This window comes from Alligator mississippiensis, chromosome 9 (assembly GCF_030867095.1).
Source record: "Alligator mississippiensis isolate rAllMis1 chromosome 9, rAllMis1, whole genome shotgun sequence".
Classification (NCBI taxonomy): Eukaryota; Metazoa; Chordata; order Crocodylia; family Alligatoridae; genus Alligator; species Alligator mississippiensis.
In genome coordinates this window covers 14,451,006-14,478,062 of record NC_081832.1, presented here as the reverse complement: position 1 = coordinate 14,478,062, position 27,057 = coordinate 14,451,006, and the positions used below count along the sequence as shown (strand labels likewise).

Here is a 27,057-nt window from a genome sequence, read left to right as displayed (position 1 = left end):
GGAGGGTGCCATGTGCATATGCACACGCACACGTGCACATGGCCGCCAGGCAGCCTGGAGGGAAGCTCCTGCAGGTAAGTCTGTTGCGGGAGGGGGGTGGGATTTCGGCTCCCATAGTGAGGGAGGGAGATGGGCAGGTCTGAGGCTGGGGCTGCTGCCCAGCCCAGGTGGTGTGTGGGGCTTGGGACCTGAGGCTGGAGTGCGCAGCTGCAGGGCCAGGCAGGAAGCAGGAAGGAACCAAGACCAGTTTGTCCGGGGATATGGGGGGCTGGCTCCCTGCCACTATGCGCACTCCCGGGGGGAGGCATGGGGGGCATGTGCCCCCCAGATTTGTGTATGGGACAGGGGCAGGCTGCCTGCCGCAGGCCCAGGCTCCCTGACCTGCTGCCCTCCTGTGGGGCATCTTGGGCCCAGAGGGCAAGATTTGGCACAGCAGGGAAGAGTAGGGTCAGGAGGGAAAGCTCAGTGCCACTGTTGCAAGCCCCGTGCCACCATGGCAGGGCATCCCCTGCCTTCCCAGCAGCAGTGATGGGCACAACTTCACACCACCATCCTCACTGCTGCTGGGTGGGCAGGGGGCACTTCACCATGGCAATGTGGGGCTCTCAATGGCAGCACTGAGCCTCCCTGCCCTGCTCTGCCCTGGCTGGACCGCAGAGGCCCCCGGGGGTAGGGCAGGAGAGCAGGGAGCCCAAGCCTGCAGTGGGCAGCCTGCATCTGCCACCCCCCCCAATGGGCTCCACTGCAGCCATGCCTCTCATGGAGAAGGGGGAGCTGGACTCCATGCTCCTCTCTGCCACAGCAGCTGCCGTCTCCGATGGGTGGCAGCTGGGGCTCAGGCGCTGCTGTGGGGGGATGTGGACCCAGATCCCTGCCCCTATTGTCCTGGCAGCTGGGGGCCAGCCTTTTCCAGCAGTGCTGAGGGAGTGGGGGGGGGGGGGGCTGTGGTTGGGAAGTGAGGGGTATCAGCAGGGCCCAGGAGGCTTTGGGTAGCAAGTGAGGGGCACTGGCAGGGCCCAAGGAACTGTGGGTAGGGAGTAAGGGGCACTAGAAGGGTCCAGGGGCCTGTGGGTTGGGAGTAAGGGGCACAGGCCGGGCGGGGGCTGGAGGTCAGGAGTGAGGGGTACCAGTAGGGCTGGGGGGCTGGAGGTCAGGAGTGAGGGGCAATGGCATAGGCAGGGCACCAGCATATCAAGGCTGCTCAGCACCACAAAGTTGGTTTTTCGGGGAGGACAGTCGCAGCTGGACCCACAGCACATCCTGGTGAGTGAAGGGGGCAGAGGGAGCACTGGTTGTCCATGATAAAAACCCAAAATCAAACGCCAACATTTTTAGGTATTTATAATTTATTTTCTTACAGTGATTGAGGCACTGGTAGGTTTCCAAATTGCTTTAAAATTGTAACCATATCAAGAAAACCTTGTGTTCAACTGATAGCTATATATATATATATATATATATAGCAGTGTTTCGTTTTAATCAAGGAAAAACGTGGAGTTTGGTTTTAAACACAGAAAACCAGAATCCCTGATGATAAGGAAACACCTGTTTGCCACTGAAAAACACAGAGAGAGACCAGATGGCAGGCTGTGGTGAGAATTGGCTTATCCTCCAGAAAACCCATATATGTTTGCCAGGCCTGAGCCAAGTGACCAAATATCCTACTTAAGCACTGCTATCCGAAGGTGGTTGCTGCTGTTGCTGCTTGCGGTAAGGAAGCCCATGTAGGAATCTGTAGGACAACTCACAAAACAGATCAGCTCTGCATCCATGGAGGAGTTACTCTCATCCAAACCTGCCTGCAACAGGGAAATGAAAAACCTGAGATTTATACAGCCTGTAGCTGTACCCCTGTCTGCAGGTTTCTTCCAACTGAAAAATAGCTTGTTGCAAACACATTCTTTAACTTAAATCTTGGAAAGCATCCCTCCCTTCTCTTGAAAGGGATCAAGATGACAAGAGTCCTGTCAGGACTGGACCCCTGCCACATCCTATTTCAGCATCATTTTTACAGCTTCAAACCTTCAGCACCACCAAATACCCTAATATTTCATACAGGTAAATATATGCTCTCTCCCCTCAGTCTTGTAGCAGAAGCTCTCTGGCATGCTCACGCATTCATGTCTGTTGGTATTATAGACAGGAAAGAGAGATCAGTGGCTTGGGTCTTTAAGTGAGACTTGAAACCCTGCTCTGCCTCAGTCTCTGTGAGACCTTTAGCCTCTCCTATTCCTCATCTCCCGATGTGTGGAACGGGGAGATATCAGCGCCCAACCTCCCAGGGGTCTTGGGAGGATGAATATATCAATTAACTGGGGGAATGGCAATGGAGACGTATAGATGGTACCATGGATGATATGGCATCTACGCATAACTCCCCTGTACAATTGGCCAAAGATACAACCTTGTTACATGTTACACTATTGTGTTTCAAAAGCAGAAAACCCTCTTTAGCATAAATCTGTCTCTGTATGCAAAGGATATTTAGGAAATGTACTTAAATTATGCTGTAAAATTAATTTCAGCTTGCCTTATTTTATTGCCTCAAAACCTCCTTTAGCACAAATACTTAAGCTTTTTAAAATGCCATTATATAGTTTTGCTTCTGTAGCGGGGTTGAGACAAACTTGAAGAACTTCCCAAAATGTTTGACACGCAGAAAACCCACATCTTCCCCTCTGGTGTCAAATGCCTTTTCCATTTTGGTTCATAGCATTACCAAAGAGGAAGAGGAAGGAGCAGCCCCATGGTTTTTTTTTTTAAACATGCCTCTTGCAAAGGCAGAACCCAATCCTGTCTGACAGTTTTGTGATTTATGGGTGTCTTGACTCTCAACTGCCCTGCATCTCATGCTGTCAGTGACACCTGTGCAAAGAGGGGATGGTATGCTGCTCTCATGGTGGCAAGAACATTGACAGGCAGGGAAGAAGCAAGCCTGTTAAATCTTCAGTAGGCTGGAGTTGTTCTGTGAGAGGTTTGTGAGGTTACCAGATGATGTGGGGTTTCTTTAAAGTGTCCATGTTTGTCTGGTTTTGCAAAGCAGGCTTTTTTTCTTTCCCTTTTTCTAAATCTGCTTACTGGCTGGTGAGAGACGTGACATCCCTGTTGAACAAAAGACTTCCTTTTGTCCACAGACCAGGTACACTGCAGACAGCAGCACCACCAGATTCCCCCATACTGTCCCAAAAGCTTGCAATAACCTGACCTGGAGGTGAGATCTTCTCTTTAAAGCACTTTGTGCATAGAGCTGGGATCTTATTTGCTGAGTGCAGCCCCGCACTCTGATGGTGATTTTAATTAGGCATCCAACATGCCAATCACAGATCTAAAAACCATGATGGGTGGAGGGGAGAAAGATGTTGCAGTCACTGTATAAGACTGACCACAGCTCTTCAGTTCCACAGTGTGCACCTAAGCACATCCTGATTACTCTGCAAATAGAGACAGACGGTTTTGCTTTCAACAGGAGTTGGGCAAAAGGGTACATCAGTAAATGTCAGGTATCAAAATAAAAGTATAGAAATATCCATTTCATATTTCTATCCATATCCACATCCAGCTCCCATTCTCCCAGTTGCCACCCTTGAAAGTCACTTCCCAAAAAACGTGTACACTTATCAAATTCCACCTTAAAACCAGTTAGGTTTCTGCCTCCCATTACCACTGCAGCTCTTACAGAACATCACTTTTCTGATGTTAGAAGTCTTCTAATTTTCAGTCTAAATTTATTCACAAACAATTTATTCCCATTATTTTCATGGACAGGTACACTTTAGCTTAAATAATTCCTCTCCCTCCATGATGTTCCCCTCTGTGACGTATTTAGAGAGAGTAATCATATCCCCCTGCAGAATGTACTGAAACCTATGGAACGACTCACACGGACTTCACTATGAGTTGGTTTGGATGTCACAATAACTGAAATCAAATATGCATTGCTCCCTTTGGTAATAGCAATTTGCAGGCTTATTTTGGGGGGGAAAAACAACACAAAGCGCCATGTCAACAGATGCAGCCTGTGCATTGGGTTTCTAAAAGTTTATTTCTGCTTTTTTTTCCATCCAAATATATCAAAGCTTAAGAAATGTGTATGCATGAAAAGTCCATGCCACCTAGTGCAAATTTTCTTTTGAATTCTACCTTGCCTGTGTAAACTGTACTTGCTGAATATTTTTTGCATGCTCAGTGCAGAATTTGGCCATAGAAATAGAGAACTTTATGCATGACTAGCAAAGAGATCAATCACTGGTTATGCAACACAGTAACTTATGTATTTTGGTTGTGAATGCAGCTTACATAGCTCAAAGCTGAAAGAATTTCAAATGCCTGATATAATCCAAATGTAAAAACTGAATTACATGAGATAAAAGGTAGCACTGCAGAGAACACACTTGAACATGAGCAGCTAATTAGGTGTGATTGCTGAACTTTAAACTAAAAAACTGAATGCTACACAGGAAGATGTAAGCACCAGAAGTGGGAGGGAGGTGAGCAATGCAGATACACAGAGGAAGCAAGAGGTTTTTCAAATGCAAGCCCAGCTTTCATACTTCCTAGTAGAAAGGATGTTATTCTGCTAAACTGTTCTTTTAAAAAAAAGGCTCTACCAGCCTTCTTCCTCTGCTCCCCAAAATGATCATCTCTTCGTATACTTACAATTGACAACTGAACATATGTTTTTGCTGTTTAAAATTGCAAGGCTGTACATAAAAAGAAGCCCATGCCGCCGCCTCCTCCTCCTCCTCCATGCATGAGAACATTTATGACCCTACCATATATTCTGCACACAGGAATGTTAACTCTGCACATTGATTGCAGCTGCAAATCATGGCCTTCCAGGCTGTCTGGTTTGCACCACAAACAAGGTCACGTGTAAAACATGGTTTTAGGTGTATATCCTCTGAGCTCCATATTGAAAACCTTAAGGGATAGAGATAGCAAACATACCAATTTCCTCTGCTAATCACCTCAGGAAGGCACGCTAACAAACAGTTTAGCACCAAACTGTATTTGGAACTAATTCTACTCTTTAAAAAAGCATGTGTGTAATCATATTTTTCTGGGGTTTATTATTACTATTTTCCACGTATTTCTTTCATGCAGAAGAAGGGGAAAGAATGAGAGAAATGTGAACACTTATTATACACCATGTGCTGTCAAATCTATGAAGTAAACACACTTGAAACATTAAAAACGTGCTTCACTTTTTCAGTTTTCATTTTTCACTTAGTTAACAATTATGATAAGAATGGGTCAAAACTATCTGAGACAAGCGTGACTGCTAAGGTGGCAGTGTTACATTAATTTACGAACACACATTTTTTTACATTTCAGTTTCAGATTGAATAGGGCTAGATTTTAAATCTTCCATGCAATATTATGAACCCAACTGCACTTTGTATACCTGAAGGCTACGCAGTCATATTAAACTCTAGCTAATTAGAAACGTATTATCTTTGAAACCAGCTTTTAAACAGGGAATAAAGGGAAAGTTGCAGTTTTATCCTATTCTGTATCTGTTCCGCTGGCCACGCTGCTCTGCATTTCAAAGTTCACATGCTACATTCATTAAGGCTTGCCTGTGTCTCGTTGTTTTGCTTTAGCTTTCAAGTGAATTCTGAGTCTGGCAGGTCAGTTTTTGCCTCCAGGTTCTTCTTTCTCTCTTAGGACTTATGAGTCTCCCATCACGCGGCAACACATAATTACTACCGAGAACTTTCAAACAGCTATGCACATTATAGGACATGGAAAAAGATGGACTAGAGCTTGAGTGCATCTGTCTGGCTGGACACTTAGTAACTCCTAAACAGAATATGCATAAAACAGGAAATATTTATAACCTCTGTGACATGCATTAGACGATCAGGCGACTCCAGGGGTGGGGTTCTCATGTGCTGCACATTCCTGTTGTGTTATGAAGTAGGGCACCGAGAAGAGAGCCTCTAATCCCCACCCCCCAGGGGTGTGATTAACTCATGATCACCACTTCCCCAAGGTGCTCTTCTCATTGATATAAATGCTCTTTATTAAGGGGAAATGGCTATTTTTGTGCTGAGACTGGCTTGCACAACAGCTGCTTCTACTCGTAAGAAGTGTAGTCCTCACTAATTAATGTAGAGTCATACAATTGTTATCAGAGAGACTGAGTGCTGCCTTTATCTCGCTGTTTTGCTAGTAGTATTTACGCAGCAAATTTTCCAGACTACACATCCAAACTGGATGCTCAGTCACATGTACAGTATGTACTACCAAGGTCCGTGCGGTGGGTCTTTGTTTCTTTTCCTCTGAAAGAACTGAAATACCTGGAACAGAAAGCACTTTTCTCCCTGTTTAAGTCAACAGTCCCTTTGAGCCTATTCTCCATGCTTAAGAGACAATTCATATTATCTCATGTACACATATGGAATAGCTCATTGCTAACAAATGATTAGTGGGATATTCTGAATTCCAACATCCTAAATGCAGACTCCAAAATCTTTTGCTAAAATGCAACAGTATCAAGAAAGAGGGGAAGGAAAGAAAGGAAGATTAGGAAGACTTTGCACCAGGGTAAAATTAATGAGCAAGCCAACAAATTCTATGCTTAATCTCTTACACAGTAGAGATGTTGCCTGAAACAGGCAAAAGCTGTATGAGGCACATTAACAGGACTATCATTATTGTTCTACCCACACAGACACTAGACAACAGCATTCACGTTTCAGCTTTAAATTATTTATAGGATTGGATTTATAGGACTTAAAGTGAATTTAAAGAAAAATAAGAAAAACAACAACAACAAAAACCCTGCTCATCTCTAGAGCTGTACTGGTGGATCCACATCTTGTGAAATTGCAAATTAAAATAGCATCAAGCACCAACATTTTAAGTTATTTTTCAGTCCCTATCATTTATTGGTTCAGAAATGAAGCAGCCTCATCAGGAGATGAGGAAGTACAAGATTACCCCACTGTAAAGTATCATAATGCAAACTGGAAATAATAGACAATATTGATGCTACTCACTCCGAGCCTGTCTGCACATGGAGTTATTTCCGAAAAGCTATTTCTGATGAACTATTCCAGAATAATTTCATGTGTGGATGCTCTTGTTCTATAATAAGCATGTCCACATTTAGAGTTAATAAAGAAGAGCTATTTCACTTTAAATTTGCACCCTGATTAAGATCAATGTTCATGTGTACACGGGCCCTATTCCAAAGCATCTTATCAATACTAACTACTTAATGATAGACCAAGTACTTCAGGTAATGTTCAAACACTTCAACTGTCTTATTTTTCTTTGCTAATAAGAATAAAAGGCTATTGCTTCTGATATCTAAGGAATTCAAATACATTTCATAGAATCATAGAAAATCAGTATTAAAAGTGACCTCAAGTCATCTGGTCCAATCCCCTGCTCAAAGCAGGACCATCCCCAACTAGATCGTTACAGCCAGGGCTTTGTCAAGCTGGGCCTTAAAAACGCCCAAGAATGGCAATTCCACCACCCTGTTGGCAACCTGTTCCAATGCTTTGCCACTAGTGAGAAAGTTTTTCCTAATATCCAACCTAAACCCCCAATGCTGCAATTTGAGATCATTGCTCCTTGTTCCGGCAGCAAGCATTTGCAAACATTTTTCTAGTATCGAAGTATTCTGTGTCAAGCCAAGGTCATAGATCCAGTGGTGGAACTGAGAACAGGACCAAGTTTCCCCAAGCCCCAGTCTACAAAGCTAGCCATTAGAGAAAAATGCCTCTCAGCTATGAAGGAGAAGACAAAATAGCAGGTAAGACTTAAAGATACCAAGGTTATATTAAAGTTATATGAACATCTTCTTATTCATAAGCACCTGCTAAGGATAAAGTAAAAAAGGAAGGCAGAGAATAGCCTCTTTGACCTTGCCAGTCAACAGGAACAAAACTATTTTTTTGCCCTGGGTGTAAGAGAGCCCCCAGAGATATGAAGCAGCTATTCCAAAGTAACCGCCACATCTCCATGGTTCACACTTCATTTGGGAGCTCCATTATTTTGACCATCTGATGCTAAATTTTTCAGTTCTTATTTAGAAAAAAATAGCAGAAGTTTGGAATGTCTGCAATTTTGTCACCATAAACTCATTACCTTATGAAAAAATCATCACCTACACGTTCAGAAGATTGAGGATGTTTACTGAACTGAAAGACATCCCCATTAATGGCTCACTCTTACGTGAAGAGGCTGAACGGAAACTGAATTCCTTTCAGCATTTTCCAACAAAACACATTTGCCTTCCAGGAAACTTTCAAAATGAACAGTGTGTAATTTAAACCAACCTGGATCCAAAAAGAAACCTATAAAAGAATGAGATGCAACAAATCAAGACTTTCCATCTAGGGCATATTTATAGAGCGTTGCCTTCATGGCTACTTGTTTCATAAGAATATTTAGGACTGGTAAGGAACTAGTTTGGCAACACCAGAGTCCTCTATTGGGAAGTCAGCACAGACATCAAAATCTTAGGGTTTCTACAGATGTGCTCTGATGTATTCTAATTAGAACACATCACAGCAGACTCGATTAATCAAGACTGCTGGAGTGTTCTAATTAAAATGCTCCAGAATGCCTCAGCATCATGTGTATTAAGCCCCCCTGCATTTCAAAATGGCTGCTAGGGGGCTTTAACTAAAACACATCAAATGAGCTTTAGTTAAGGGGCCCCCATGGCCATTTTGAAATCTGGGGAGCTTAATTTAATACACATGACACTGAGGAGTTTTAATTACAGCGGCTATCTGGGAATCACGCTAATTAAAATAGCCCCCTCCCAACCCTGAAGCACGTCTATAGGTACCCTTAGTGCTATTCCTCCCATGACCTTAATTCTGACCCAGAGGGACCATTTCTAGGAAGGAGAGGCTATATTAGTCATTAGGTCTGCTAAGTCTTTGCTCTGCCTTCAGGGAATGGAGATAAGTTCCAGTTAGGATTTTCATGATACACACACACATCTACTCTAGGGAATGAATAGAAAGCAACAGCTCACTTCAAAAAAGGCCAACAAATTGTTATCAGATAACCATGACTTTGGTCACAAGTGAGTTGAGTAGATTTGAGTGTGAACTTTGAGGTATTTATTTTAATTTTTTTCTCAAGTTTTGCTTTTCTATAGAACAAGAAATTCACTTTTAAAGCAAAGCAAGAGAAACTAGCCTAGAGATATGGACCTCTGAGCTCAAGATCCATCCCAAGCACTGAATGCCTTAGACCAGCAAGTGACAGCAGAGTAAAGAAAGGGAAGTCAGAGGGTGCCAAAAATCCTTTGTATCCCTGAAACTGCTACCTGACAATCAAAAGTGACTGTGTGTTTCAGATGTTTCTATAGCAACCATCCTCATGGTATTTGAGTAGTAGTGCACATCCAATTCGTCTTTTAATGAAGATGCTGAGAGTTCAGGGTTTCTGCAGTACTTATATGTTACACCATTCTGATATACTGAACAGCTTTTAAAACAGAACATAATTTCTATTTGTATGTCAAATTTCAGCCAAGGGGTAAAAATCTCTGTAGATCACCTACACAAATTGGTTTGTAAAAATCCATGCTAAATCATCATATTTTCCAAACAGCGTAGGAATTAACCAGCCTTACTCAGCACAGGATGATTCAGCGGGTGAGTCTGACCAGACAGAGATGGAAAAACGGAAGGGACTGAGGTTGTTTGAAAAAAAAAAAAATCTCCAGACGTGTGCCTCAAGTACAGGAAAAGAGAGGCAGCTAGGCACCTCTACATATAGGAAACAAATCGCCGTATGGGGTCAGTGCCTTTCATTTTCTTCTGGAGTCCAGTGTTTTGTGTCATCCAGCTCCAAGTAGGTTCATCAGGGGAAAAAAAGCCAGGAAGCTCCAGATTCTCTAACTAGCCATGGACACAGGACAGAGCAGGCAAGGGACCATTCCTATCCAAAAATCATATCAGATCATATCATGCCCTGGCCTCTCTGGTCATCCTGAACTATCTCCAGCATGACCCTCGCCATCCCTAACAAGGCCCCTGGGCTAAGATGCTATGGGCAGGAAGTTTAGGAGACTATACTTGCTGGGAACTCTCCCAGAGAGGCTAAACTACAGGATGCTTCCACAGCCTTCACCACCTCCTGGGCCTAGATGAAGAGCAGAGTGGGAGCAAAGAGCACCGAATGGGAACAAGAATCCAGTCACTGCTATCCTTTTTTATAAAGACTTTGGTAATAAGGAGAGATCCATGAGCATCCCTACGGCTCTCCAGAGAATCCAAAGAATCTCAGATTTTCCGCCTCCATCCCCATGCAGTTTAATTCTATCATAAACACAGCTGGGAGCCAATCAAGAAACACACTGCAATGTACTAACCAAGTAACAAATAAACACTATGAAGTTCCTTGGTCAGGAATGCAAACAGCCCACACTTCTAGATCCCCACTTCCTCTGGTCTGTTTACTCTAGCGGATGCCATAGAAGTCCTTTTTCTGTGCATACCGACATTGCTCAGTCACAGAGCAACTCCACAGGCTAATGAAACACCAAGTGCTCCCAATAGCATCTCATTTAAACAATAGAGTGCACTTCCATATACATGAGGCATCATTCAGACCACGTTTCCTATGACTGGCTTTGTATCTGAAGATACCTGGGGCTGGTGCCACATGAGAACTTCACAAACACAGGCCAGTGCCCTCTCTCAGCTGTTATTTACATCAAGGCAGAAATGTTCACAAAGGTCTCACTTTAGTGCCCTTCATTTCTGCACGCATTGTTGTTCACGCTGCCTGGTGCATGCAAATCCTGAGTGCACTCAAGTCTGCCTTTGGGTTTGCCTATGTAAAGTGGTTTTATGTGCAAATCTGAACAACTAAGTCCACAAGTCTTAGAGCGTGAAAGCTTGCACATATATGTAATCCAAACACATGCAAATTTGCACATGCACAAATGGAGGGCATGTTTTGAAAACCTGGCCCTGAATATATCCATCATGTGGCAGGGAAAGCATAATACAGCAGTAAATAAACAAATGAGAGCAAAAGGGCAAGATCAAGCCTCCTGGCCTTCATCTGTGGAGTGACAGCCCTTAGGCAGGTGAGATTAAGGGAGCCAGAATTACCCTGAGTGGTGTGAGTGGAACTCGATCATTTTATCTGCCGAGGTAGTTGCACCAGCTGTTTCTGGAATCTTTACTTTCTTCCTTCACAACCCAAATGGGGACCTTCCTTTAGGGATCAGAGTTAGCTGCTGCTTTTACTTTTTGTGTCTATAAATATATGTGATGCTTGGGAAAGATAGAAGACTGCTATCCCTGGAGACTGGCTTCTGTTTTAAATACAGAACAGAACGACAAAGGCAGAGGCAGTGCAAGCTCCCCCGGGCTGCTGGCTTTTCTTTGCAAAGTGCCCTGGCCCTGACCCGGATGGATGAGAAGTTCAGTCTGTAAAGCCCTTTCATGCCTTGGCCCCCGTGCTGAGACTGCCAACAAGGGGTCCAATTAGCACCAATTGCAGGGGCGCGTTTTGCAGTAACACCTGTCTATTGGGAGCTGTGCCGAGAGGACCAAGCGCATTTCAAGCAAGCTGCCAAACAGCTGTCATATGGTAAAGGGTTTTAATCGCTACTGACCTGGGCAGATTCAAACAAGAGATCTAGCAATGAAAGACTTGGTATCACATTACCAGTCCCCTGAGTCACCCAGTGCCCCAGAATACTGATACAATTTTGTCTGAACACAGCTTTTATGAAGTGGCTAGAACAGCAGTTGGTAAACAGCGGAGACGCTTAAGCAGGAAAGCATTCCACGGCTAGGAAGTCATCGGGTGGATGCTACCATTACCACTGCAGTAATCTCTAGCCCACCCAGTGTCGGGCTGCACCTAGAAACAGGCATTTTCTGCAGCTTGGACTCAAAGTGTTCAGCTTGGCAATGTGGGAGGGTAGAAGTGAAGCACTCCAGGAACAAAGCGGGCACCTGGAGAAATTCTTTGCTAAATATTACCTTGAGGAGAAGTGGATATTTGCAAATCCTCTGAATTGGAGTCAGCAGATAACCCTCCAGTGGAATGTCAGTTGTCTTTCTGCCTCCCAGGAGCATGCAGCTCTGCAACCAGAAAGGAAAAGACACGTTACCTTTGGCCCAAACCTCCCATGCACTCTTTGACAATAATTTTATATCTCCATAGCACTGTCCACTCATAAGGGCCTCAAATCACTTTAAAACCATATTGTACAGGAAACAGAAACTGTTTCCCCCCATTATTGAAAGGCAACAACTGGCTAACAAAGACTGCAACATTCAACAATAACCACAAATGAATAAGAGTATTCATCCCTATGAAAACTGCATGTGAAAATCTAGGGAGGCAGACTGCCATTCCCAAACAGCGGTCAGCTGTGCAGGACAAGTCAGAGCTCGGTGCCACAAGGTTGTCGAATCTTTTATTTATTTGTCCAAGACCTTTTATTTATGCATGAACAGCACCCAAGGTCCATGCTTGGGTCTCTTAGGCACAACCACAGAACAAACAAATCCCGGGACGTCATTCTCCCCCTGTACTCGGCCTTAGTGAGGCCGCAGCTGGAGTACTGCGTCCAGTTTTGGGCTCCACAATTCAAAAAGGATGTGGAGAAGCTTGAGAGAGTCCAGAGAAGAGCCACGCGCATGATCAGGGGTCAGGGAAGCAGACCTTACGATGACAGGCTGAGAGCCCTGGGGCTCTTTAGCCTGGAAAAGCGCAGGCTCAGGGGTGATCTGATGGCCACCTACAAGTTTATCAGCGGTGATCACCAGTATCTAGGGGAACGTTTGTTCACCAGAGCGCCCCAAGGGATGACTAGGACGAATGGTCACAAACTACTACAAGATCGTTTCAGGCTGGACATAAGGAAGAATTTCTTTACTGTCCGAGCCCCCAAGGTCTGGAACAGCCTGCCGCCGGAGGTTGTTCAAGCACCTTCATTGAACACCTTCAAGATGAAACTGGATGCTTATCTTGCTGGGATCCTATGACCCCAGCTGACGTCCTGCCCTTTGGGCGGGGGGCTGGACTCGATGATCTTCTGAGGTCCCTTCCAGCCCTAATGTCTATGAAATCTATGAAATCTATGAAACAGCAAACAGTAACAGTTCTAACAGAGAAGCAGCAGTGCATAACTGGACCCAGGAGCCTCTACTCTGATGTCTTTTTTTTTTTTCCTTTATCCTATTTTCTTTTTCTTTTTCAAATTTTTATCTTTTCCTTTCTTTCTCTCAGTCTCTACATCCTTATTTGGTTGCATCTACTGAAAAAAGAAAAGATCTTTGTTATTTAAAGTTCAGTGAGGTGTTGCAGCTCGGCTTATTCTGGAAACCAGGGACAGTTGTCACCTGCTATATCTGAGTCTTGAAAACAGAGGACAAACCCAACCAGCATTCTGCAAGCCTGGGGGGAGGTGCGGAAAAGGACTGGAGAGGCTCCTACCAATTCCAGTGAGGAATTTAGGATTGCAAGTCTTATTAGAGGCTCTGAGCTCTCTAGGTGTCAGTGGGAGATGAGTCACTGTGGAGTCAGGCTGCGTGAAATAGAAGTGCTACATTGCCTGCACTTCAGGAAACGTCATGAAAATATGAAGAGAAGGTGTGCAGTCACCCAAAGAGACCCTATTAGCTTATTCTTCCACTTACCTAGTTCCCATATTAATGTTAATGATCACCTATATAAGTTTTCCAACACTGAGTCACAACGATATTACATGCATAGCATTAAAATAAAATGGACTCGCTAGGAATTGCATAAGCTGTGTCAATGTTGGAGCTATAAAGTTTTCACGTACAGGACAGGAAATCAAAGTGAAATTAGAACAGATTTGTCCTCTGCCTCCCACACAGTCTCACAGCCCAAACATCTGAACCCATTTTTTGGTTTTAGGGTACTCCATGGCTTCCAGACAGAGCAGTGTCCAGGGACATTTCTGTACCCAACTCAGTTGGCACCCCCAACTCAGTTTTGATCATATGTAATTAAGGAAGGTGATAATATAAACACTCCGTAAAACATAAACTATGCTGAAATATAAGCTATGCTGACATCGGGCTGATACAGCAGGTAAGAAAACCTAAATCCAAGTCCAACAACGTCCAGGGTGAGAGAGAGGAGCAAATGACATGCCACCTGCCTTACACACAAGCTTAGCTCTGTGCTCATTTGGAAGGTCCCTCACATTCAGGCTACCCTCAGTCAGCAAGCAAAATCATTTCACAGCCAAATTTGTCCCTAGTGTCTGGAAACAGTGGAGTGAAGGGATCCACAACAGCATCACTTCTCAAATTATCACCTAAGCCAGATAAGTTCACCTTTTCCTGTTAATTTAAGTGAGCAAAAAATCTCAAGGCATATTTGAGTCAGAGCCCCTGACCTTCTCCTTGCCCCACTTCAGAAATGATAAGCTTCTGGGGAGTTAATTCTTCCACATTGACCTGCTGTGGACTTCTTGCACCTTCTTCTGAAGCATCTGGTACTGGCCACTGTCAGAGAGAGGTCCTGGAGTACGATGGCCTTCCCATCTAACTCAGTCTGACAATTTTTCTGTTCCTATGTTTTGATACTCAACGCTAAATCAGGGCAGGTTTGCTCCACAGCTCATCCCAGTTGCATTTGTAAGGGTCCCAAACCCTTCCAGTAAACTGAAATCACATTTCAGGTCTATAATGAAGCTTCAAAACCCAGCCAAGTTTCACTGACTTGCTTACAGATTTCATTGAAACCATTCTTCCCTGTGAATTGTTGTTTCTAGTGGTCCAGAAATCTACTGAAATCGGGCAGATTTGGGGTGAAGACTTAACAATCTTTCTTTTTAAGCAGGTTTCACATCATTCATAAATCTCCCCAGTAGGCCCACGTAATACACTTTTACACAGTCTCCTGTAAAATAACCATTCTTCAAGCTATTTGGGATCAGTGATGCTGGCCACCAGCTCATAATGTTCTCAAATTTCCATGTATCCCATCTGATTCCATCCCTTCCCCGCCTGACCACAGACCCAGAATTGCCCTTTTATTCTTGCTAACTTTTTCAGGCACATTCCCCTATTTTCCTGAAGTAAGACCCTTTATTTCAGCAGCTGTGAGGGGGCACTCAGGCCAAATCTAGTCTGACAAGCAATGCTTTGTATTCTAATGCTGGCTTCATTGCTCTGTGACATTAAAAAAATGGCATTCTGAAAAAGGAGGGGTGCTGGGAGGAATTACCACAACCGAGCAAAGGACAGGCATCAGCATTTTTCCCATATTTACATCTATTTACACCTTCTGCCTACTGAAGCCAGCAGCACAGATAAAGCTTCCTGTTGTCCCAATGAACAGATGCAGAGAAAACTCTGGACAATGGTTAATATATCAAATAAAGTGCAGCTCATATTTAGGGAAGAGCTGCATCAATCAGTTAGAGCAGGGTTGTTCAACTCATCTGGGCTGGATCTGGACTGTGGTGTTTGTCATGGGGCACATGACCCATGGCAGAGAGGTGAGTGGCAGCAACATTAACCCCCCCATACTGACCATGCTGCCATGGCTTGCCATGCCGCCAAAAGTCACCTCTAACAGGGATCTCAATATGGAAAGTCAGTGGCAAAAAGACCAGCACCCCTGGGACTAACACCACTGCTGCCTGCCCTATCAATGCTGAAAAGGTCCTCCAGGGTGGTCTCAACCCAGAAATTTGGTGGTGGGTCAAGTACCAATCGTATTAGCAGGGCCAGCACTCAGTGGTTGACACAGAGGCTCTGGGAGCCACAAGAGTTAATGCCACAGCTGCTTAGCCCACTGCAGAATATCCATTCCCACGGGCCATGATATAACCATTTATGGGTTGCTTGAGGACTCTTGGCCACCGTTTGGACAGGCCTGAAATGTCTGAGAGGGACCTACTGGGGTTCTAGTCCCAGTCTGTTACTAACTTGATAAGTGCCCCATGTCATCATCTGTGGGGCAAATCCTTTTCATCCTGAACCATAACAAGCCTCCTCCCCCAAAATCACACCTACCAGGGCTGAGTTTAGTTCTGTGCCCCCAGTTCACCAAACAGAAAAATGGCATCATTAATTCCTACTTTACCAAAGGGCTGTGAGCCTTGAATGGTTTATGTCTGTAAAGTGCTTTCCGTTCCTGAGTTTGGAAACGTGAATTATGGCAAGTACAGCACAAGATCAGATTGTTAAAGCGACGAATACCACAGGAGGTGCTTACCAAGAGGAATGCTCTCACTGGGGGAATCTTGTTCAATTCCATGAGGAGCCTGAGAGCCTTCTCATGGTTGCTGCAATACTCCTCGTACACGCAGAACTTGTCTTTCTGCAAGAAAAAAAAAATGAATCCATGTTGACCCAATGTGCAATTCCAGGGACAGACCTCGTTGGCATATTTTGTCTCAAACTGACTCAAATTCTTTACAAAGGAGCATGAATTTAGGCATAACCCTATGGAGTACATTTAGCAGTGTGATCCTTTATAGAGATATTGTTGTCACTTTGGTAACAAAGAGTTGTCTTCCTCTACTTCCTTACTTCTTTATTATACATTTGCATGATCCTTCTGAGCAAAGAGGCCTCCTAATTGGAAACCAACCAGTATTTTTCTTTAATGCATTACTGAAAGAGGTAGACTCTTTGCTGATACAGAGTCTTGGGTTCATTTTTAGGTGGTCTGAGCTATTTGAGGAGCAACCCCATTGGCTTCTTAGGCCAACAACTGGAAATTGCCTGCCTTTGAGTAGGGGTCTACTTAACTCCAAGCAAGACGAAGCAATTTTCGTAGCCTGGTCGCAGATATTGTGGGCATTTCCCAGCAGCCCTGCCCATTGGCAGAGAGGCATATGCCATATAACTGAATATCAAATGCAACAGAAAGTAAATTATATCATATAATTTATTATATTGGTATAAATCTAAATATTAAATTTAAATCTAAATTTAAATATATTAAAAATATAAATGTGCATGCAATATGAATTGTAAAGTATCATCATAATTTATTATTATATGTAGTGCTCTACAAAGAGTTCAGAAGTACTAATTAATGCTAACCTCAACAGAGACATTTTCACTTCACTGACTGGCGCCTTCACTTACTCTGTCACTAGCAGACAGTAACTCTCGCTCATGTGATCTATGGCTTCAGTGACTGCCACATTGTCTCTGCATTGTGGTAAGCACTGGGACACACTAAAATAGTGTATTATATAAATAATATGCTTTTTTTCATCATTTAGGATGATTTCCTGGGAAATAGCAACCAATGCAATATTTTCTAGTGATCGAGGACAATGCTGGTCTTTGCAGTTTCTGCGAAAACTGCAAATTAAATAGACCCCTAACTATGAAAGAGACAATCAGTTAACTGGCTCATGTCAAGTATTTGGCCAAGCAACAGAAAAGCTATCAGTTTGTAATTCTAATGCAGCAATGAGTCAATTGTATGTGATTGCTTCTAGGGATTCGATCAAATACAAAAAAATACTGCAGAAAAGGAAAAGAAGGGAAAGGGAATTCAATAAAATGGAAAAAAATCACACAGCACAAAGAATAAAGTCGCACATGCAACATGCTACACACTCCTGCACCCTATGCCACACCCAAGAACACACCTACTGAAATCAGATCTACCTATTACCATACAAGGGACAACGGGCAGCACCAGTTTTCTGCTTTATTTAAACCACCAGAACGAGTGTGACAGTAGAATTCTTCTTAATGAAAAGGATCCAACATGCTGAGCCCACTACAAGCAGCAATAACCTGGAGAATGCCATGGAATATTTTACCCAAAAAAAGCAATAAAAACGGTTTTGAGCATGAATGGATTGGATGGGAAGCAAGTTATTCCATTCATGACTGATGGGACAGACAGCCATGCTGTGAGATTTCAATATAATATCTAGTAGACTAAAAGGAGGTCAGAAAGAAGTACCAGGAGCTATATATGTGCATTAGTCTCTAGTCCGGTAAAGTGATTCAGAATCTAAAATGATGAAAAGATGCTTGGAAAAACTATAGTTTATCCTGTGCCTCTCTGACCATCTCACCATCAGGGTTTCTTTTGAAAACAGTAATTTCCTTCCTACTTGAAGTTCTCTAAGTGTAGCACTGACACTTTTAAATTCTCACTTAGGATCTTGGCATAAATGTATTCCATCTGGATCCCCATATCTGCTGTGAAGAAGATCAGTTCTGAGCACCCTCAGCTGAAGATTAGGTACCTGTAGAATTTACTTGGGTTTATTTAACATCGCTATGACAGTTCCAAGTGGAAACTGTAGCTGATTGAAACAATAAAGTAACAGATCTGGGGATATATATATGCACCTACAATGAATTCTCACCCCTGGCTGAATCCACATGAGCATGGACGTTTGGTTTCCCAGAGACAACTAAGAAGCAGGACACCTTCTGCCACAGCTAGTTGTCTCTGGTGCCATGTGGCAGGTTACCCCAGGTGGGGTAGGGGAGGCTGGGGCCATCACTGTGATAGCCTGAGAAGCCTTACCTGGGGTCCTGGGGCTGCACAGCGGCAATCCTGCTGCTCAGAGCCTGGCCTGCAGCTGGAGCATGGCTCCAGCTGGCCAGGCTCCGGTTTTGAGTGATGTGCGCTATCCCCATGTGTGCCGCTCTGGGTTTTGTTTATTTTTTTGTGGGTTTTTTTGATGCCTGGATATCCAGGCATCAAAAAAAACAACATCCCTCCCACTCCCTTGCAGTATGGAGAACAGCTGAATGAGTGGTATGTGGCACCACAGACATGTCTGCAGTGCTACATACCGCATGGCCACGCTTATCTGGATGCAGCCCCTAGGTCCACATGGAAGTCAAACTGTTTACATTGATTCAGTAGTATAACTTAGCATTCAGGTCAGTAGCTCAAAAGCTGGAGGTACATGCTCAGGACCTAAATAAAAAGCTGCTATGATTTTTGTCCCCTAACGGGCCACTGATATGATGGAGCACTCATTTTTGCTTTTATTTCTGAGCAAAAAGCTAGGAGTAAATAGATTTCTGTCCAAACATAATAATCATGGCATAAAGTAACACCCGCAAAGAGACTAGGGCAAGATGCTAGAAAGCAGAGGCTCAGGATCTGTACTCCTCAGCTACACATCTGGATTTACAGCTGCAAGGCTCATGTCAGTATTTGACTTTAATGCTGAGAAACTAGATAGAAACAGAGGCACCTGCCCAACAGATGCAGGAAAAGTCAGGGCTGAGTGCACAGTACAGCAGGATGGTGGCAACCGGGGTTGTTCCTGCCTGCACAGCGGCAGATGCCGACATGTGAGTTTCTCGCATATTTGCGCCCCTCAATTCTCCTCGCTCCCTGGATGCGCACAAGCAGCACGCTTGAAAACCAGCTTCCTAAAAATAGCAGCCATTAACACGACAGCATCCATTCAAGTTCAAGAGAGGAGCCTGCATTAATGCAACACGACCGAATGACATTGCTCAGGTTTCTGACTACAGCTCTGTGCTTGACGTTTTGGGAGGTTATATTTAGCTCATGACAAAATCCCCTTGCTATACTCAACTCACTACAATAATTATACATACAAACCAGAGTGCTTTCATCAAGTCATTTCCAGCTGTCCTTCATGTATAAAACCCACAAATATGAGCGCTATGCTTTAATTTATTCAAGTGTCTGAAGGGTTTAATTTCCTCTCTGGGTGACACGGAGCTTTTTTTCCCTCCACGAGGAAATTGTCAGTTACATAATTACAGATGTCAGCACTGGGATTCTGAGCCCATGGTTACTACAACCTTAAAGGACAATTATGGTCAGGCAAGTGACTGTGTAAAAATGGCACCTTCTTACTCAGCACATCTGCTGAATCCAGAATCAGACCTGATGACTTTGGTGCTAAAAATAAGTTATAACAGCTCTCAATTTGAACCCTCCAAAAACTTTGTTTTCCCACTTGTTCTCTCTGCTCTGCATGGAGTCCTAGAAAGAGTTGGGCAATTTGGGAGCAAGCAAAACTGTTCATGAACTGGTGCCATATTTGGCAAACTGTTTTGACTGAAAATAAGTAAAGGAATAACATTACATATTCTGTTTTGACATTTTAAAATGAAACATTTCAAGTTTTCGTTACAAAATCTTTCTGAAATAAATGGCTTTAGCTAAAAGGTTTGTTTGTTTGTTTGTTTCAAATGAAATATTTCACTTTGGACTAAGCAAAATATTTCAGTTGACCCTAAGCAAATCAAAAAAAAAAAGAAGAAAAAATCAATCATTCACACAGTTCAAGTCCTGGAAATGGGAAGGGAAAGATGTTCCCCTCTAAAGAGCTTCTAGACTCTACAATCCCAGTTCATCAAAGCATTTATTCACATGCTTAACTCTAAGTATGGGCTTAAGTCCATCTCTATTCAGGAACTCAAGTATACTCTTAAAGTGGTTCAAGACTTCAGGGGATCTTAAGCACATGCTTCAGTGCTTTGAAGGCTTAGGTCCTAGAAGAGGGAATATATATTCTATTTAAAGAGCTTATGGAGTTGAAAAGGAGCACATGTCTATCTCTAATAGAAATGTATACAGCTCCACTTCAGCAGCTCATAATCTTTACTATACTCATCCTCACAATACTCCTGTGAGATGGCAAACTGCTCGTATCCTCATTGTACGGAGCCAGCACTGAGACACAGAAATGAAGGGGTAAGGCTACTCTGCACAGTACTAAAAAGACTCGACTGTTTTTAGTTCCAGAACTTGCACTTGCAGAGCTAACATAGGGGATCTCTGAGCAGTACTGCCTTGTGCTGTGCGGACACACCCAGAGAGACCAAGTGACTTGTACAAGATCGACCAGGATGTCTATGACAGAGCAGGAACCGAACCTCAGTCTCCCATGGCCCAGGCCTGCATAGCAACTGTTGGGCCAACTTTCTTAGGAGTGAAAAGGAGAGAAAGGGTTCGGGCTGCAAAGTAAGTTGCAGGATTCCAGTATAACTGAGAGATGCTAAGAGATCACTGCAGCAGAGTTGTCTGATCATATCCCCACAGTAAGGTCAAATCCCAGATGCATCTAATTCAAATACATAGGAGCCCACAAAGCTGATGGGACTAAGTAAACCACCAAGGCTGGCTGCCAGTGGTATCTGTCTCTGAGGCATCATATCTACATTCTCTCTCTGACACTCCTCCTTTAAACCAGCCATTTAAGACCTTTCAGACCCATAACAGGGCTAGCCAGGTAGCTCCTTGTCTGGCTGTTATTACCACTGACTCAAGGAAGAATGAAGGAAAATGCGAAATAATTGCTCACATAGTGTTATACATATAGTTTTGTAGCTGTTGCTTGGCCAACTGGAACTGGTGTGAAAACAATAGAAAACGCCACTGCCCCAAGTAAAAATAACGGAGGATGCAAAGTCTTATTAAAGAACTTTGGTTTTTCGTTTCTTTTCCTTTATAAAATCATGAGATATATGGAGGCAGATGTTGTTCAGGCTCTGAGATTACATCAGCATCAGTAGGTAGTTCACTACGTTCCAGGAATCTGCACAGACTTCCTTTGCTGTTTCCACCCAACATGAATCAGCTCTGGCAATAACAGGGAGACCAAGTTCTGGCCAGTTCAATGATCTGCCCTGCATACAGTTTGTCCATGGCTGGACAAAAGAGAATCTAAGATAAAGTGCGGTGGTTTGGGGGTTCTGTGTGCACTCAGCTCACAACACTTCACACTTCATTTTGAGTGTGAAGTTGGTTTAACTTTATGACATTTTGCTTCCATATTGAGCTAAAATTCTCAGGAGACAAACAGGAACAATTATTTCACCTGGCACAGGCCTAATAATGGTCATCCATTCACGACGACTATCCATTCCAATGGAGAAAGAGATGATTATTGCCCAAATAAAGCCTGTTTGTCAAGTCTACAGTCACAGTTCACCTGAGAGGAGTCTTCAGTCTGATAAAGCTGATCAAGAAACCACCTGACAAAGGAGGTTCCCCAGTCAGGAGTCCACCACTCATTTTAGAGGACAAGTGGAAGAGCAAAAAAAGCACTGTCTGCAGATCTCATAAAAAGACGGTGATTCAGAGGACAAGCCACATGCAGGAGAGAGAGGATCCTGGAAAGACTCTGCCATAAACCCAAGGATTGTTCAAGAGTGTTGAGGAAACGGAGGCAGGGAAACACACATAGGCATGTTTTCCATTAATTGAGGTCTGTATATCCCTTGTGCTACACAGAGTAACGACTGATTGCTTTTTTGAAACACTCCCACCTGTCTGTTTGCTTCAGCTATCACACACCATTGCAGAAGTGAACTATGAAGCCAGAGTGCCTAGAAGATTGCAGTTCTGGTAAAGGGTGCATCAAAACCACTGGAGAGTTGAGGGCAGAAGGGGGAGGTGGAGAAGCAGAAAGTTAGTTCAAGTCCCAGGGGTCTCGGGCAGCAGGATGCAAGAGCCCACTGCTGAAGGAAAGTGCCACATAGAGAGCCTATGCCCAGGAAGTGCACAAGAGAGGTCATGAAAAAAGCCTGTGCTGCAACCTTGTCAGAACAAAAGAAGGATAGGAACAGACAGGCACAGAGAGGTGGGATCCAGACACAGCAGCAGCAGGGGATGGGTAACACAAGAAACCTCAGGAAAAGTGTTTAGTGCTTTGTAAGACCAAGGAAGTGTCAGAAAAATATAGTATCATTAGCCTGCAGGTGCTTGATTCCAGAGCCTACCCACTCTATTTCCTGACCTTACAAGCAGTTTACTTTCTTTTTTTTAACAGCTAATTTCTTTGGGAGAACATCTGTGCTAACATCTGGCAGGTGACACGGAAGTGGTACTTGTAACTGGAATGATGACAACCCTGTGATTAAGCCAAGTGATCCTGATGGAAGATACAGTGTCACATTCAGGTTGTACAGGCTTTATTTTACTTCCTCATTACTAACTCCCCTTGGGACACTCTGCAAGCTGACTATAATCTAAAACAATGGGGCAGCTACACTTCGTATTCACAGAATCTTTAATAATATTCACATGCAATATATGGTGGGGAATGATTTTCTGTGGCTTTTTTCTTCAGCATTTCTTCCAGCTTTTTGGTTGGGTTTTTTTGTTGTTGTTGCTTTTTTGGGGGGGTGGGGGGCGGGTTAAGACAAGGAAAGTAAAAGGCAAACCCAGACAAACACATCTGTTCACAAAGCACATTGGCTAACGTGGACTCTGCAAAACATTCAACAGGTGTGTCCTCAGACTTCATCTTTCCAGGATAATTTTTGGCTTTTCCTTTTCCTGCCTTCAATGTGGATCAAGGGATCCATCGTGCAGTCTCCTGATGGCAAAATGCTGCACACTTTTGAATGAAACTATGGAACAACTCCACAGAAAACCTCTGGGACCACTGGCAGCTGAATTAGATGCATCTGGGACTTTTCCTTAGTACAGCTTTCCCACACATGCTACCGATACACCAGAACTGTTCCAGTTAGGAAAGTGGTAACCTTCTTTGAACACCCGCAGATCAAGAAGCAGGTGTCAGATATTTGTTAGTGAATTGTGCATTGTGGCAGGGCATGAGTCTTCCTTCAAATGTACCTATTTACTCCTGCAGGACCTCACATCTCTTTTCCTGCACTAGTCTTCTGTTGACTCCTTTTTATCTATTTGCTACAGTAGTCCCAGCACTATCCTTAGAACCAGAGCCCTACCTCTGGCAGGACACCCATGCAGTTATGGATAACCCAACCTTGCCTGCACATTCAGAATTGAAAGGACTTTGGCTCATTTCAGCTTGTGGGCTGCTGGACTTTGCTTCTTTGAGACTGTGGGACGGCAATGCACTCAACACTTTTCAGTGTGAACTGACGCAGAATGTGTCAGTTGGTTAGTCCCTCTACAAGGAAAACTGGCAGCAACGCTCATCTCACTGGCATTGCTGTTTAATCATTTCTGCATCATTACACATATCTGTATCTTTTACTCATAAGTAACATTCCATTTATTTATCAATTATTAAACAGTAATAATGTTTTTCAATGTTACATTTGTACACTGAAGTATAGCCTAAATTTTTATTCATAACTTTCTACACCAGGGGCTGAATTTGGGAGGAATGACTAGATAATAACATTTCTGGGTCTTCAGTGCTATTTTGTGACAAACCACACAGTTATACAGCATCAACCAGGAAATGTTCTATTTTGACACCTCCATCTAATGCACATATTTAAAGTGCGTACATGCTAAAGAGTATATCCTGTTGTCAGGGAGGGATGCTAGGAAGCGTTCAAGGCATAGATCATGTTCCCCTGGGTGTTTTGCTCAGCACCTGACAGAGCAGACCCACTTCTGACTACAGCTTCTGGACACTGCCATTAGTAAGAAAGTCTAGTACCACTACTGTTTTAATAAATGTCACATAATAATGAGCTACCAAGTACACCCCTGAAACATAATCATGAGCAAACTCATGCAAAGGGGCCGAGGGCCAAGGTTCTATGAACATAACGAATGGCCATATAACTTTTGCCTATTCAGATTCAGATACACTATGAAGCCCAGATCCTCAAAGCACAGTGGAATGAAATCTGATGAATAATTACTGCTGCCAAATGAGGTTACTAGAGTTTGCACCAAATATGTTACAAGAGAGATGGGAGGTTCCTACTTTTCAAATCCCTGAGAAGAGCGGTTGCACATAAAAATGTTTGTACAACTGCATTTTGTTATACATAGAAATTGTGTAATTGTTCATGCAAATGAGCTTTATTGGTTGCATATATTCAGATTTTGAAAATCAGGCCTTCGTTGTAGAGTCAAGGAGAAACACTACAGTGAAAACATCAGCTTTGAATTCCCTGGTGCTTATGAATTTAAAACCTCAGTTTTATTTCATATAAAAGCATACAGAGTTTTTTGCACTGGTTTAGAATTGTGCTACTCTCCTGAAACCTTTAGAGCTAAAGCAAATAAACTCTCAGCAATAAAATGTGATCAGCCTGGAAAAAAGGAAAGGAAAAAAGAAATTCTAGGCAATGGGAAAAGGAAGAGTTTCTAAAAATACCTCCTTATTTAGCTGGGTTTGATGTGGTTTCTATTGTTCTAACCTCATTCACAAAGGTTTTTCCCACCCCACACAGAACTTTCATACAAGATACACATTGTCATGGTACAGCTACAAACCTTAGAGATTAGGGCTAGCTACGGGGCACGGGAGCGTACAACAGGAAGCTGCAACTGCAGATAGCATTAAGTCATTGTACTCACGAATTTTAAGAAAACATTTCCCAATTCATGCTGAGACTGAGGTTCTGGTTGTAAACAAAATTCCAAGGCAGTAAGGAACTCCTTGTGCACGTCAAGAATGTCTTCAATGTTGGAAAACAAGATCTGAAATATGAAGAGAAATCCAATGTTAACTACAGAAGCAGGTTGAAGTGGTTTATTAAAGGAGTGCCTAAGTAGTTTCTGTCTAGTAGAGCAAGGATGGAGGATGGTGGCTGCATTGTAAAATGCTTATGGGGAATGGCTGATTAGCCACACTCTCGGCCTTCCCCCAGGGGTGCTACCGGCCTGTGTAAATGAAAATGAACTTTTTCCAAGTACCTGAGACTCATCAACAACAGCTTCTGACAAAACTATTGGAGGTTCCCCACAAAGTCACAGATGGTAAATGTGGTACACCATAAAGATACAAAGGATACAGGCAAAGAAGTCATTGACCTTCTCACTCATGAGAATCACCTTTCTAAAGAAAGGGACATGACAGGTTATTTGGATATCTGAAATCCTGTGGCTATTAAGGATCTTACAGAGCTTTTCTGCATAAGATGCTGAATTGGTCAGAATTTCATGGACAAATCTGAAGTTATTCTTCATATCCTTTAAATAAGTGACTACACTTAGCCATCCCATTTCATCTGACCCTGCAATAAGGTGTCCAACTCTCTGCTGCCAAACAGCTTGTATTGTCATTCACGCATGTTGTAAAATGTTTCCAAATCAGAATAGTGGCATGTTCGCCCCCAGTTAGTGTTCCCTTTGACTAACATAAATGTCCATAAAAGGTGCAAGGAAATGGAGACTCAGGTCTTTAATTTGCATTTGAACAAGTGAATATGTTGGTGCAAGTTGGGAATTTGTGTCTTCTCATCACTAAATAAGTATTCTCTAGTTGTGAGAACACACTGCGTGTGTCTCTTATGATAGTTGAGTTCAACTGCTCAGACATCAGCACATACAGTCAATTTTGGTCTAAAAAGAAAGCCAAAGTTGTCTAGGAAAAAGGTGCAATGCACATGCAAGCTGGTATTGTTTTTGTTTTTATTTGGCTTGTTTAAGTTATTTCCCATATGAAACAGGAAGGAAAACTTCGAAGTGTAAGTGTGCACACAGCAGCAGAGAGCACGGTACTAACTGAAAGAGTCCCGACTACAGTGACTCAACTATATTATGGACACTGGCAGCCTCTAGAGAAGCAGTTCCCAATTTTTTTCTATAATGATCCCACTTCCAGCCTTGCAACTTCACTTTGGATCCAAGCCTGACTGCTATAGCTGACTTTTTGCAGGATTCATGACTCACTAAGTGCCACAACCCTATTTGGGGTCACAACCTCAATTTGGAGAGCATGGTATTTTCTCATCCCTTTCCTTTACCCAGGCCTGTTTCAAAGGGAAGGTATGCAGTAAAGTCATCGATTTCTCACACTGAAAATGGCCTCCTGGTTTTTGCTCCATCATTAAACAGCACATTTGTATAGTAAATAATGTCAAGGAGCTTGGCCTCAGAGAAATGGCTTCCAGTTTCCTGACATTCACTGAGCAAAATGAAGGAGGTTCAGAGCATCCAGCCCTCCCTGCAACATGTGTTACTAGTCAAGGTGCACTGTCACACTGCAGTTTAATGCACGGTATTTGACCTGTTGACTGTGATGAGCTGCGTCAGCCTGAGTGCATCTACTCAGGGAAAGAAAAACCTAGACATTAAGTCCCACTTCTCCACTAATGGGTACGATGTCTGGTCCCTCATTAAGGCCAATTTATATCTGGATCTCACAAGGATATGCAAGATTGAGGGTTGAAGGAGCCTTCCTCT

The 27,057-nt window shown here is 43.3% G+C and overlaps 1 protein-coding gene across 2 annotated transcripts in view; it reads right to left on the bottom strand.

Annotated features, from left to right (window-relative positions):
• The window catches only part of PREX1 (phosphatidylinositol-3,4,5-trisphosphate dependent Rac exchange factor 1), a 229,901-nt gene that overhangs the window by 106,470 nt on the left and 96,374 nt on the right, over nucleotides 1–27,057 (bottom strand). For both annotated transcript variants that reach the window (XM_019484535.2, XM_014609519.3), the window contains exons 3-5: nucleotides 25,228–25,350; nucleotides 16,207–16,311; nucleotides 11,982–12,083 (exon numbers count right to left, since the gene is read on the bottom strand). In XM_019484535.2, the coding sequence (XP_019340080.1) occupies nucleotides 11,982–12,083; nucleotides 16,207–16,311; nucleotides 25,228–25,350 (330 nt within the window). The remainder of the gene's footprint in view (nucleotides 1–11,981; nucleotides 12,084–16,206; nucleotides 16,312–25,227; nucleotides 25,351–27,057) is intronic.